This window comes from Peromyscus californicus, unplaced genomic scaffold, assembly GCF_007827085.1.
Source record: "Peromyscus californicus insignis strain IS unplaced genomic scaffold, ASM782708v3 Scaffold_6__1_contigs__length_162567912, whole genome shotgun sequence".
Lineage (NCBI taxonomy): Eukaryota > Metazoa > Chordata > Mammalia > Rodentia > Cricetidae > Peromyscus > Peromyscus californicus.
The window spans coordinates 63,551,912-63,567,323 of NW_026294584.1; the positions used below are offsets into that span (position 1 = coordinate 63,551,912).

General features: G+C 44.0%; 1 protein-coding gene across 6 annotated transcripts in view; it reads left to right on the forward strand.

Moving 5' to 3' along the window:
* The window catches only part of Dpp6 (dipeptidyl peptidase like 6), an 883,656-nt gene that overhangs the window by 539,000 nt on the left and 329,244 nt on the right, over positions 1–15,412 (forward strand). Inside the window, exon 1 of one of the 6 annotated variants that reach the window (XM_052721911.1) lies at positions 10,160–10,217. The exons of the other annotated variants lie outside the window; for them this stretch is intronic. Within the exon in view, the coding sequence (XP_052577871.1) occupies positions 10,170–10,217 (48 nt within the window). The 5' untranslated portion in view covers positions 10,160–10,169. Of the gene's footprint in view, positions 1–10,159; positions 10,218–15,412 lie in introns of those variants that run through there. 6 annotated transcript variants of the gene reach the window in all.

The window sequence follows — 15,412 nt, forward strand, 5'->3', positions numbered from 1 at the left end:
ACTTGTACAAATTAATTGTGTTTTGCAGTGTAGCTGAGGACTTTGAGTGCATTCTTTAAAGCCAAGTTTAAATAGAACTGTTGAGTGTGAGTTAGTTTTCTCTTTAATACGCCAGTATACAGATCAACAAGTCACTCGAAAGTGCTGGTAGAATTTCCCAAACTTCACACTAATCCCTCCTGTTATGGGAAAAACCTGAAGGAAGCAGAGGTTGAGTCACAGTGAGCTCCTCCCTCTCCTCCATGGACTCCTCCTTGAATTGGTTTATGACCCTCTGTTCTCAACATTCTTTCCATGGGAGGAAATTGATACTGCCTTCCCCGCCAATGTGGACTGTTTGAAAAGATGCTTACACTCCTCCAAAAGGACTTTAAAAGTAATATTCTTGGGTTGGGGATTTAGCTCAGTGGTAGAGCGCTCCCAAGGCCCTGGGTTCGATCCTCAGCTCCAAAAATGAAAACAAACAAAAAAAGTAATATTCTGCACTGTCCTGTCCCATCCTGAGTCATGCATGAAGATGTGGAACCCAGATATGCCACAGACAAGGATTCTTCATATTCACGGCAGGTAGAGACCAAGTCACATTTGCATCTCTTGAACAGGCTAGAGCTTTGGTCCCTGAACAGAGGGAGCTGTCCAGTGGAACTCCCTGGTGGGCCAGGAGATAGCTCAGTGGGTAAGTACTTGCCTTAGAAATATGAGATGCTAAATTCACCCCTCAGATCCCTGTAAAAAGAGATAGGTGTGGTGTGGTGGTGTGTGTTTGTAAGGCCAATGCTAGTGGCATGAGGACAGAAGGACCCCAAGGCTCCCTGTCCAGCTGAGATGTATATATCTATATCTATATATATCTATATCTATATCTATATAGATATAGATATAGATAGATAGATAGATAGATAGATAGATAGATAGATAGATAGATATCGGTGTGTGTGTGTGTGTGTGTGTGTGTGTGTGTGTGTGAGAGAGAGAGAGAGAGAGAGAGAGAGAGAGAGAGAGGTAATATATATATATATATATATATATATATATATATATATATATATATATATATATATATGACAGTGCCCAAGGAACAACACCCAAGGCTATCCCCTGGCCTCTACATCCATTGCACATACACATGCATGTGTCCCTGAACATGCATGTGCACACACAGAGAAAAAATAAAACCCAATAGCTGATGAGTATATTCCCTCCTGCCACTGGGACTGCCACTAAACACACGTTCATTTGCCTACACTCTGAAGCTGGCAAGTCTGAGGTGGGCTTCCCTCAGATCCAGTCAAGATGTGCCGGCTTGGTTCTACGTAGAGGCTCTCAGTAAGTCTATCCTCCTCTCCCGCACTTCCAGAGGCTGCCCACGTTCTTTTTCAGAGCCAGCAATAGTCAGCTGTGTCCCTCTGAAGCCTCCTTGCTTTTGCAAACAGCCAATACCTCTATAACTTCATTGGTCCCATGAAAAAATCAGGTTAATTTTCTATTTTGAGGCCTGGTGACAAGGAATGTTAATTTCATGTGCTCCTTAATTTTCTTTTCCATGAAATACCATGGATTTCCAGACTCTGGGAATCATGGTAGAGCCATCCCTGTGAGACAGTGGTCTGCCTATCACAATTAACTGAAACACTTATTCCAATGTAGAGATGCATGGATCCACTTGGCTTTTCCTATGCCGACTCTAGTTAAAAGGAAACCCTCTCCCCAAGTTCTGAACTGCGATCATGACATACATCAGTAAGATGTTTATAAATGAGAACTACATTAGGAAGCATGATAGTAGATGCCACTTGATTACTATATGACCTCAGTTAAAACTCTTCCTAATGATGGTGGGGAGGGGAGTAGAGGAAAGGGCTCAAGGATTTCCTGTATTCTGTCTGTGAGTGGAAAGCCATGAGTTCAACCTCTACAGTCCCATTTAAAGAACCATGTTGGTCCAAGATGAAGATCATGGAGAGCAGCCACATTCTCCTTGGTTTGTTTCTATCCTAGATGCTCTTGAAGCCTGGTCCACATTTAGAATTCATCATTTCACCATTGCATAAGCATTTTCCCCATTGTGTAATTAAGTGCAGATAAGTCCCCCTGTAAAGTGCCAGAGGGATGGCTTATGCTCTCCAAAAAAGATGGGCATGACACCTAGGGACAGCTTCCTTCTGCCTTGGAAATGAGTTGATGAGGTTCATTAGGGCTGGCTCCTGGTCTTTTCTGAAAAATGGGAACTGGATTCTAACAGACTATCATAATGTACTTCAGGCTTCTTTTAGAAATAGATTCCAACTGTCTTTCTCTCATGGGAAACCCTCTGCAACACTGGAGAGAAACTAAGACACTCTCACAGTAGATCCCAGTCCACAAAGTAGCTGGAAATAATTCAAGATGGCCATCCCAGACAAGTGTCTGCAAACAGAGGCAGGTGGTACAGCCCCAAGTATCCATATCCCCTGAGCTTGACCCAGGTGTATGCTTCAGTTGGGACATCTGTAGCAGGAATCTTAAAAGTTCTTATTAATAAAATCAAACCTGAGGCCAGTTATTGGGGTGAATGATAGAAGATCAGAGAAACAGAACAAGCCACAGCTACCTCACCTCACCAGTTCCTCAGCTGATCCTGTTTCCTCAGACTGGAGTCCTTATCCTCTGAATCCTTATCCAAATGAATCTCAGCTGAACTGCTGCTTCAAAGCCTGAAACCTTAACCAGCTAAAAGCTTCTAGTTTCTGGTCTTCACGCCTTACATATCTTTCCTTTCTATCATCACTCCCTGGGATTAAAGGCTCACTTTCTGGGATTAAAGGCATGTGTCACATGCCTGGCTGTTTCCAATGTGGCCTTGAACTCACAGAGATCCAGAGGGATTTCTGCCTCTAGAAGGCTAGGATTAAAGGCGTGAGTGGCACCATTTTCTAGCCTAAGTATCTAGTGGCTTTTCTGTTCTCTGACCCCAGATAAGTTTATTAGGGTACACAATATTTTGGGGAACACAATACCACCACAGACATCCCTAGAACATTACAAAAACCTGATGTTGTCTCTGAATGGGAGCAGAGAGAATCAGCACACCCAGGAGTGTGGAGTGTGGAGTGTAGTAGGATCTCTGGGCCCATAGGGTTCTCCTCTTGCACTTTTATTTATAGGTTAGTTTGGGGAGAAATGTGGGAATTTTAAAATGGGTGGCAGTGTTTAAATGTCATGGTGCTAAAAGAAAAATTTACTGTGAAACCTTGGTGTTTATTTCAGGACTAGACTTGGCTCCTTGCTACTGTAGGTACATGGAATGGAATATATTCTGACGAACTTGGTTTTCTGTGTTATCTTGCCAATGTGGTCACAATAATTGCCTGCTACTTTCTAATCAAGGGCTAATCTAAATGCAAGATTGACAATAGGATGGTGCAATCAAATATACATGTGAATTTTACATATTTTTAATCTTTTTATTATAGCCTTGAATGGAAAAATGGAAATCCCTTTTGTTTTTTTAATCAATCAATCAATTAATTTTTTTCTAGCCTGATCAGTTTACCTATCCTTCCTCCTCTCCTCCTAGTCCCTCCCCAACCTCCCCTCTCACCCCCAGCCACTATCATCCACCCCTCCTCCTTTCTCTTCAGAAAAGGGCAGGCCCCCCATGTATATCATCCAGCCAAAGTATATCAAAATGCAGTAAGACTAGGAACCTCCTTTCCTATTAAGGCTGGATGAGGCAGCCCAGTAGGAGAGGGTTCCAAAACCTTTGTACTTCTTTTTATTTTCATATTTTATTAATTATTTGAGAATTGCATACATAAATATAATGTATTGTGATCATATTCACCCCCAGTCCTCCCCCAACTCCTCACAGATCGGCCCCTTCTTGTCTGGGGGCTCCTGTGTGCGTGTGGGGACACAGTTGATGTCAGCAGCCTTCCTCATTCTTCCACTTTATTCCTTGAGAAAGGGTCTCTCAATGGAACCCAGAGCTCACCCACCTGTATTACCAGTCTGACTAGCTAGCCAGCTTGCTCCATGGATTCATCGCTACCTTCCAAGGTGAGGCTGGAATTGAAGGCAGACTGCCACACTCACCTGACATGTATATGAGCTCTGCAGATCTAAACTCTGGTCCTCTTGCTCGAAAACAAGTGCTCTAACCACTGAGCATCCCTCAGGCCCTGGAAGGTTGTTTAGCTCACATTTCTATTGTGCTATGTGCCATTCACTTCTCAGGTGACTTGTACATGAATGCCTCCTGTCCTCACCTATAAGGTGTTCAGGGAAGGGGACTCTTTGTAGAAATTCCTGTAACCATGACAGGATCATATTATAATAGCCTTATAGTGGCCTTCAGACACTATAATTTCTGGCCAACCAGAAATGTCTAACTCTTTAAGTCTGGCTCCTAAGGGGCTAAATTGCATTGCCTTGCCCAAGAGAAAACCACAGATTGTCACATAAGGCAGGCCTTAGGCAGGAGTGACATGTAAGTTTAGAGTTGGTGGCCGTTACTTTTCATTAAGTTGTCAGCATGTCTTGAGAGTCATAGTAATACCATGGCCTACTGACATCATTTAAAAGAGACCAAGATGAATGGAAACCTCTGTGTCCCAAATTCTGAAAAACATAAGGTGGGCCTGCCATATGAAAACACAAGTTAGGCTGGGCGGTGGTGGCACACGCCTTTAATCCCAGCACTCGGGAGGCAGAGGCAGGCGGATCTTTGTGAGTTCGAGGCCAGCCTGGGCTACAGCATGAATACCAGGAAAGGCACAAAGCTACACAGAGAAGCCCTGTCTTGAAAAAAACAAAAAAAAAAAAAAGAAAGAAAGAAAGAAAGAAAAAGAAAACACAAGTTAGAAGTCTGGCATCACTTCTGTTGAGAGATTTTGGTTGAAACTTGACATGAAAATTCCTCATAGAATTCCATGAAATGCTTCACTGCTGCTATAAAGAAACCTAGGGAAGTCAGAAATCAATTGGAAGCATTGGCCTCTAGGGGTTGGAAAGTCAGCCTAAATTGATATTTATTCTGTGTTACTATTTAGCATGGAACACCTAAAACAAATGAGGCCTTTCGCTGGCACAGTGGGCGAATGGAACACTCAGAGGAACACTGTGTGTTAAAAATGAAAAGAGATTCATTCTCAGAAATGTCAGCTTCCCAGGGGGATGCTGTTGAGGGGTGTCTGCCTTAGAACTCAAGTCCCTTCTACTTCTTTATATCAGTGTGACCTTGGGAAAATCCCTCCGTCTGGGAGCTTCAGTTTCTCGCCTGTCTGATCGAATCCATCTGAGTCTTGTTTCATGCAAGTGAGAAGAATTCTGGGTTCATTTGGAGTTGTTCTGTGGAACCAGTGTGAGCAACTAAGAGCTTCGGTGTCACAGCCTCTGCTGGAGCCATCTAGCCATACAGCAAGACAGTGGCAGCTAGCCGGGAACTCAGGTCCACTGAGTTGGGAAGCTTGGCTTCCCATGTCAGCTCTCCATAAAAGGAAACACGCATGTCTAGAGAAATCTTTGGCATTTCTCTCCAACGTTTTGGGGATGTTCCAGCATCGGCATCTGATGCTAAAAAGCATCTTCTTAGGGAACAGTCACATGGCACAATCCCGTCTTGTAACACATCAAAGAACTTGGTAGCAAGAAGCAGCTAGAGGCCACACTGTCACAATCAGATATGGGGCACACAAATACAACTGGTAAGATATGGAATTGTCATTGTTGGATAGTGCTGCCATCTCAGAGATGACACCCTGTTGGTACTGGGTACAGGAATTTTGCCCAAGTGTGGGGATGGGCCTGAACTAGAAGACCAGGTGATGGTGTGGCTGTGATCCCAATAGCCAGCAGAGTCAGGCCTGCTATGAACCATCTGGACCATGTTTCAGTGAATGAACTCAGACCTGATGCTTACAATTGTTTCCATGGTATGGTGCACGCTGGCTGGTGCTGTGTGCTTGCTAGACCACTGGCAGTCTTCCTGACATTCTGAGGTGGAGCCACAGATGACCAGCCACTGTCACCAAGTCAAATGGTTGTTCCCACACTTTTCTGGTCCAAGAATTCAGTGTCTGAGCTTCTTGCCTTGGGCTGCTGGCTGTCATTCTTACAGGGTGACAGCTTCTGTCACCTGCAGCCTCAGGCCATTTGGAGCTGTAGATTCTAACCAAGATGCCACATCTGCATTATATGCAAACAGGCAGCATGGTGACACTGTCAGCTTAATGATGCAGGACACTGTGGAGGCTCAGAGCAGAGGCTCTGCTCGTGTGCACAGTTCCTGTAACTTCCTAGGCAACCAGCTGATAGAGCAGAATTCTGCAGGCTAGGCATCTTTGTCCACAGGCCTGGAGGCTGGAAACTTGAGGTCAGGCCTTCTGACAGCTTCTGGGCAGCTCTTCCGAGACTCTCCCTGACCTGTTGGTCTCTGTCTTCTCTTTTGTCCTCATATGGTAGCAAAGTCTTACTTTTCAACCTTGGAAAGGCACCACTCTCAGGTTGCTTTGTTGGTCAGGGTCTCTACACATGAACTAAAGGGAGATGTATGCATTCAGACCATGGTACCTTCACTGGAGCACAGCAGAGCTGTGAAACACTATAACTTCACATAGTGTCACATGAACTGTGCTGCAGCATATTGGCTACCCGTGCCACACTGTTCATTGTTCTACACACTCTTTATTCTGTTTACTCCTCTGTTCACCTGCCTGAAGCTTGTGTCACCACCTACTCAGTGTTCAGGAACTGAGCATCAGTTAGTCAAATACACGATAGCCGCCATGTGCTAAGTCCAGGGACGTGTGACACTAGCCCAGTGTCATCGGAGCCTTTCTTTCTCCAAGTTAAACTAAATGCATGTGATTCAGGAGGCAAGAGCCATGCATCAAATGTGTGACGAATGGCTCAGAGCACTGAGAGGCTAGGGACAGTGAGAGGCTGGGAACACTGAGAAGATGGGAACACTGAGAGGTGGGGTCACTGAGAGGCTGGGGATGGTGTGTCCCATACTCACACACTTACATTCAGGGGGGAGAGCAGCTGTGCTCTAAATGAAAAGACAAGGAGACACTTGGGAAGGGACAGACTACAGATCTCAGGGAGAGAGGAGGGAAGACAGACATCTTCAGTCCAGAGATGCAGGTGGCAGAGTCTGTGGGATTAGGGATACTTGGCATGAGTCATAAGGAGCAGGTAGGGTTTGGCCATGTGTCGGTGGGATGTTTGGAAGAGGACAGAAGCCAAGACATACATCCAGGAGAGAAAGTTGTCCTGAGGTTAATTGCCAAGGGGACCTATTCAGAGCCATGACTAGGCAACTGGGAATACCCTGCCCTCCTCAAAGATTAATTGCCCAACAGAGCCAGCTGATCACACCACAGGAACCCTCCTGTGCCCATAGAGCATGCCTTTCCCTGCTCCTCTTTCCCTTCCCTGTAGATCTCTGTACAAGCTGCCCAGCTCTGAAGAGACCACAGAGAAACACTCCAAGCTGGATAGGCAAGCTCATTGTCGGACAGCCTCCATCATCAGAGCAAATGCCAGGCTCTATTTGTCTTAGTTTTTAACTGGCTTCCTTGGGACTTGTATTAAGGACCTCCTTCTCCTGGTGTCTGCCAACCATGCAGGACCATCTCCAGCTGCCTCTGGTTGGGTCTGCAGTTCCAGGCCAGGCCCATCTGCCCCTGGACCTATTCCAAGCCAAGGCTAGAAATTCGGTCCTGCCAGGACCAGGTCCTTGGCTTCTCAACCCTCCTCTTCTCTTGGAAGAAAAATGTGGAGATGGCAAGGCTGTGTCCTGAATAAATCAGTCTGTCATTCCAAGAAACAGCCCGAATGACAGTCAGTGTGATGTCTCTCCTGAGTTAGTCAGAGACAATGTTAAATCAGGTTAGCTTAAGTGTGTAAATTCTAAAGAATTTCATGGACCCAGTTGGCTGGTATTTTAACAGTTTTTAATCTAATGATTCCCTCCAAGATTGCTTATATAATATTGCTATTTCATTTTTTGGACTAAAAATTTTTAGTGATCATGGACTCAGTTGGCTGGTATTTAATAATTTTTAACTAATGATTCCCTTGAAGATTGCTTATATAATATTGCCATTTCACTTTTTTACTAAAAATTTTTAGTGAGTGTACAAAATAATGTTTCTTTCTGACATTTTATACATGTTTATAATTGTCTTTGCTCATTTCTACCTATTACCCTTCTGTTGGCACCATGCCACTCCCTAAATGATGCATATACTTACATGTAGATTCATATATAAGAGAAAACATGCAATGTTTTCATTTCCTTTCTATTAGCCTCCCTTTATTCCTTACCTCAGAGCCCTCCTTCCCCAAACTTATCCCCCTAGATACTTCCATATATTTTTTTTCTTTCTTTAGCTGAAATTTTTATTAGTTCTATGAGAATTTTTACAATGTATTTTAATTATAATCATTCCCTTCCCCAACTCTTCCCAGATCCATAACCCCTTTCCTACACAAGCAAATATGTATCCTCTTTTAAAAAATATATCAAATACAATTTGTGCTGTTCATGTACTTTATCATGTGGGGCTTTCCACTGAAGTATGGTTGCTGTCACAGCTGCTAAATTCATATGTGCCGCTACCCTGCTGCATCCAAAATACAGTTTCCTTATAGTCGTTCACCACCTCTGATTCTTACAATCTTTCTGTCCCTTCTTCCATGATGATCCTTGAGATCTTAGAGGAGGGGTGTAATATAATGCCCCATTTAGGAATGAGTACCCCACAGTCTCTTCTGCTATGAACTTGGACCAGTCATGGGTCTCTGTGTCAATCACTATCTACTAAAAAAGGAAGCTTTTCTGATGAATGTTGAGAGATGCATTACTCTGTGTCTATAATGATAGGTCATTAGGAGTCAGTTTAATGATATGTCTGTTTAGCAAAATAATAGTATTAGTTTCCCCCTAGGGCCTATTAACTGTCTAGGCCAGTGACAGTGGTGTGAGATGTGGGTTTAGTCTTGTGTAACGGGCATTGAATCCAATAAGAAAGTGGTTGGTAACTCCCATGACTTTCATGCCGCTATTGCACAGGGGGCATGTCTTACCAGTCTGGCTTTTATTGTAGCTCACAGGATTCACAGCTGGGTAATATTGGTGCAATAATAATTTTATTTCCTATAAGTGTGCATAGCACCTTCCAACACTATGAAAGCTAGACAGCAGGAATGAAACTTCCAGGTCAGCACCAGCTTGATTTTTCTGTGGTCTATGATTCAAGTAATTCTGTAGATAACAGAAAGCATGTGACATCATCTTCCTGAACTTTTACTGAGCATGATGATCTCTAGTTTCACATGTCATTTCATTCTAGAACACAGTGTTCTTCCACTGGCAGTGACTATTGGGATCCTTTTCTCTTATGTGGTAGCCTGTCATGGTTGCTCAATTCTAGTAGTTCTAACCCTCAGTAATTTAAAGCCTGTTGCTTGCTGCATGCCCCAACCTCCTGGAATACACAGGTCAGCGGGAGACACTGAGAGTGCCTTTTAGCAGTGGTGTTCTCCTTCCTTCATTCTACCTGTGGGTTAGGATGGAAGCACACATCCCCATGTCCTCTTTCAGGCAGGAGGAACGTGTCTGTCTCAGGGCCTGTTCTGTCACAGTGAGATGAATGGCCTGGCAGCAGTCATAGAACACACTAGTTTTGTTGCTGTTGTTGTTGTTGCTGCTGCTGCTGCTGCTGCTGCTGCTGCCTTTTTGTTTTATGAGAGGCACCAGTCTAGCCACACAGCCTTCTGCATGAGAAACGTGTTTATAAAGTTTATGTTTTGCAGCAATACATGGAATTGCAGAGTGAACTTCTCCTGTTGTGAGTTCGCAGACAAGCATGCCACTCATTCCAATCTGGTAAAGATAAAGTACGCTAGAGGAAAGGTGTCCCGTGAAAGGGTGGCCTGTAGAAGGGTGCCCTGGGGAAGAGTATCTCCAGGAAGGGTGTTCCGGGGAAGGGTGCCCTGGGGCTGTAGCCCTGTGAAGCCAGGCAAGAGTTTGGCTTGGCACTGGTGCCCTCAGGCTGCCAGCCAGAATCTTGTGTCTGCACAGGCAAGTTTTCTCAACTGTTAACTATTGTAAAAGTGACTTTTACTTTTGAAAGATCACCGTCATGCATTCTTACTTTCCTGCATTTGTCAGGTACTGGGCAATGGAGGTTCGTGCCACTACTGGAGACAGTGGCTCCAGATGCGACATTGTAAGTGTCATCTGAGCATCCTACATCCTGTGTGACCAACCACAGCCAAAGAATCCCAGTTTAGCCAGCCTCAGAGGGCCTATGAGTCTGTGTCCAACATGGACATCCAACAGCTTCTAACGTTACTTCCATAGCATTATGTTGAAAACTATGTGAGACTTTTCAAATCCCATATCTGGACATATCCATTGGTTCCTTTCTGTCCTAGGGAATATGTAATTATTATTTCTCTTGTCCAAAAACCTTCAGATTATCCAAAGATGCTATACATGAAAGCATTAATTATGTTCCACCCTGATCCAGATAAGTACACTAATTACCACGACCTTTCTTATGGGTCCAGATCTCTAACAAAATAATCACTGTTTGCCCCACTTTCGTCTCTGGCAAGTTCCTTTCATCTCTTGTTTGAGGTCAAGTCAAAATACCAGCTTTCCCTTTCATGTTGTATGTGCTGTGTCAACGCTCAGGCCTCAAATTTCCTTAGGATATCTTAAGCTGCGTTTGATTCTTAAAAAGCCATTTTACACACAGCAGAAAGGAAGATGCCCTCAGACTTGCTAAAGCTGAGTAAAGACATTGGGTCATTAAAACAAAAACAAAACTCTCAGCTGGGCTGAGAGAGCTGAAATAAGCAGGAACAGTCTGAACTTAGCTTAAGAAGTAATCCTGACACATACAACTTCCCGATAACTTTAATTTGGCTTCTTGACATGTAAAATTTTTCCGTGTTTCAGGTAGAAATTATTTGAAAATATGCTATGTAAATAGCTACTATTAAAAGGCTACCATAAGTCTACCCCTTCCCTCCCTCCTCTCCTGACCCCCACCTCTTCCCACATTCCTTTTTAAATGCTTCCTCTCTTCGGTGTCCTCTCCTGGGTTGGATGTTCCCATTTCTCTTGTTTCTCATTCTTCTCCCATTTCCTCATTTCTTCTCCTTTGTCCTGAGCTGCTGGCCTATGCCACAGCCTGGCACTCAGCAGGTCATTTGCATCATCTACTTCTAGGCAAAGTGCTGCTGCCTTCTGCCCTGCAGAGGGGTCCATCCCATAATGGTAGAATGAATGGTTCTTGGGATGCCTAAATTTCCTGGTTTCTCGGACCCATGCCTATACTCTGAAACTGCTTTGTTGGTGTCACTTTTGTGTCCATGGCTACAGCAGACTGAGAAAAGTTGAGTGTAACATGGATCCTTGGTGTTGATGCAGAGTAAGCATGGGAGACGTGGAGAAGAAGAAGAAGCGTAGAGAGGAAAGAGAGGGAGAAGAGGAATGATTGATAGAAATGATACCAACTCCTGGTATGTTTCAAAACTCAGACTTGCCCCAAGTTCCTCTTGGGAGATGGATCTGTGTGCAGCCTCCTCACCTGTGTGAGGCCAGCATTACCCGGATGTGCTCTTCCTCACCTAGGTCTGTCCTATACCCAGTTATTATTATCTGTGTTGTGTTTTTAGTACCAGGATAGGAGTCACCAATGAGGAAGATGAAGTCAATGAGCCAGTAAAAGAGAAATAGGCCCAGGTATGCAACAGGCTCCCAAGTGATTAGTGATGGACACATGTCAGTTGCTAAATGTCATTAAGACTTGTTCTTGCCATCTTGTGGTCATTTGTTCTCCAAATATGGAAATGCAATGATCAGAAGGCCATTCTTCTGCTCAAAATGGATGCACCATTGATTTTGTAATTTGTTGCAACCTTCCACTTATAGTAAATGGTCTGTGATCCATAAAAGAAATTTATGTCCAAGCTTTTCACAGAGAATAAATATTAGGAAGAAAATGCATCCAGACAATAGAACAGAGCCATGTAATGGAAGGTCCTACATTAGGGTTTGTGTTGTTTACTTTCTTCTAGTGATTCTTATCATTGCCCTGGAACACATTGGACCTTAAGGCTCTGATTCCACATTGGCCTAGTGTTTCCCACACTACAGCATGGGGAAAACTCCAACCTGTTCAGCACATCTCTTTTTGATGTCAATAAACAAAGTGAATCATTAACTGATGTCCAACTTCCAGAAATTGCTGAGGATGGCTTAAGAAATGCTCCACCAGCTTCCCATTGAGATTTAGGTGAAAAAGAAAGCAAGAGAGTATCTGTGAGGCTGGCATTGTCTGAGGCTGCTCCTAGGGCTTCATCATCTGTGACTGAGTCCAGCCACACCCAGTACCAAGTACATGCCCACTGCACCATGTGTCCCCTGCTTGGGAAAATGGCTCCCTTTCCCTTATCTTTGTTGATTTAGTTGACTTATAGGTTTGCTCATTTTGAGCTTTTATATTGATGATATCAGTCATTCATGACATGTTCCTTAGACTCTGATTATTTCACTTGAAGTTCTGTTTGCTAGGCTTGCCCATGCTGTGCATGTAGCAGTGGGCTGTTCTTTGATTGCCCGATTGCACCGAATACCATGGAATAAACCACTGTGGTAGACAAACCAACAGCACTCTCCCCTGGATCCACCAAGATGTCAGCATTCAAATCCCAGAATGAGTGATTCTGAAGACTATAGGTTGCATGGTAGAGGAGGATTAAGGCTGCAGCTATAATTACGATACTATGAGCATTAATAAGAGCTGGGGGGATGGTTCAGTGGTCAAAACATTTGCCATGCAAGCCTGAGGACTGGAGTCTAGATCCCCAGGACTCATGTGCATGTTGGGTGGGCATGGCAGGCCACTTGCAATCCCAGCCTCAGAAGGTGGAAATAGGAGCTACAGAGCAAGCTAGCTAGAAGACGAGCCATATTGATGAGCTCTGGGTTTGATCTAGCAATCCTGCCTCAGTGAAGAGAGTGGAAGAGCAATGGAGGACGATTCCTGACATCAGTCTCTGGCTTCCACATGTACATGCACTCCCACCCCTGTGTGCACACATATGCATCACACACACTTAAATGCATACACACTTGAAAATGGAAAAATAAGAGTATCTCATTATATCCCTGTGTCTAATAATTCTTCCACTGTTAAATGCTTTTCTTATTTTTAATTAATTTACAAAGTAACAAGTTTCCTCGAGGAATTTTCATAATACTTAGTTTTGACAGGTCCCCTCCCATCCACTCCTCTCCCTGCTCCTTCCCCTGCCTCCTTACTTGTACCCTTCTGCCCATAGTGTTTCCCTTTCCATTTTGTGCCACACGTGCTGAATGTCTTTCTACTGCTTGGATGATGTTAGACCAACATCATTGCTGAGGATCTGCTTAGCTCCCTTCCCCACCAGCTGTAGGCGAATCACTGTACTTCCTTCTTGGTAAACTGATACCCAAAGTCAGAAAGGTCCTGGAAGCAGCTGGATCTCCTGTGTGCCATGCTTACCAGCCCTGGAGCTGGGCTTTGCTTTTGCTCAGGGAAGTGCTCATGATAGTAATACATGGGACAGAAAAGACAGCAGGACTCTAGAGGGTCTGAGTTTGCTAAACACCACCTACATTTTTCCTGGAAAGAATAACTGCCTATAGCTGGTGTCTTAGTTAGGGTTTCTATTGCTGTGAAGAAACACCAGGACCATGGCAACTCTTATAAAGGAAAACATTTATCTGAGGTAGCAGCTTACAGTTTCAGAGATTTAGCCCATTATCATCATGACGGGGAACATATAGGTAGATATGGTGGTAGCTACATCTTGATATACAGGCAGCAGGAAGTTGTCTGAGACACTGGGTGGTATCTTGAGCATATATGAGACCTCAGTGCCCACCTCCACAGTGACATACTTCCTCCAACAAGACCACACCTATTCCACAAGGCCACACCTCCTAATAGTGCCACTCCCTTTAGGGGCCATTTTCTTTCAAGCCACCACAGCTGGATTGCTGGTCTTTCCAAAGAATATTGTTTTTAAAAATTGGCAAATTAGTTAGTTAATTCTAAGCCAATAGCCAGGCATGTACACCTTTAATCCTAGCACTTGAGAGTCAGAGGCAGGCAGATCTCTGTGAGTCCAAGGCTAACCTGGTGAACAATCTTCCTCAAGATCCAACTATACCACTCTTGGGCATATACCCAAGGAATGTTCAATCATAAGTGTATACTAGATGTAAAGCAAAGAATAACCAGGCTGAGCAAGGTACTGAACTGCTTCCCTTGATGGAATCTAGGGTTGATTCTTAAGAGAACAGTGCAGCTCTGCAGCCTGAACTAATTTGAGCTGGTGTGTAGGCAAAAAAAAAAAAAAAAAAAAAAAAAAGGAAATGTTGAACTATAGAAGTCCATAATTTTCCTCCTTTTCTTTTTGTCTAGAGAGGTTGCTAGAGTCACAGCTCAAGCTTGGGTGGTGGGTGGTGGTACTTGACTGTTTGAGGGTAAATAAGATGCCCAACTCTATGTTCTCAGTCAATAATATGAAATCACATTATATGAAGCAGTCAAGTTGAGGAGTTCCTAAGTATACGTGAGAAAGGGTGAGTGGAGCCCAGACAACCCCAAAAGCCACAAGAGCTGGCTAGGAAAAGCAGCAGTAACTGTCCACTTAACACAGCTTAGTCACCTGAGAAGGAAGTCTCAATAGAGAGATTGACAAGATCAGATTGGCCCATGGGCATGTCTATGAGAAAGTATCTTGGTTGTTACCTGATACAAGAGGACTCAGTCCACTGTGGGCAACTCTATTCCCTAGCAGGTGGTTCTGATCTGTATAATAAAGCTAAGTGAACATGAATGTGAGCAGGCCCCAAACAGTGTCCCTCCATGGTTTCTGCTTCAAGTTCTTGCTTGACCTCCTGCCCTAACTTTCCTCAGTGGTAGACTATGACCTGGAAGTGTAAGCCAAGTAAATAAAATCTTTCTTCCCTTAAGTTGCATTTAGGCAGAGTTTTTTTGTCCTAGAAACAGAAAGAAACCTAGAGCAAGCATGGTAGAAGGCAATGGATAGAGGTCAGAGGAAGAGGGACCTTGAGAGCATTGCCTGATGGTCCTGGGAAGTATCTGTTCCTTTTCTTTCTTTGAGATGAATTGCTAGTCTTCCAAAGTTAGGCTAGTTAACCTAAAGAAAGTCTGATTGATCAACAGAGGTTTTACAGAGGGCAGGACTGTGCTTTTACACACACACACACACACACACACACACACACACACACACACACACCAGTCTCCTTTAATTGGTTGTTCACATGAAGTGTCTTAGAGTTGTTCCCTTGAATCTAGCCTTCACTGGCACTTCGTGGCTACACCCCTCACACTCA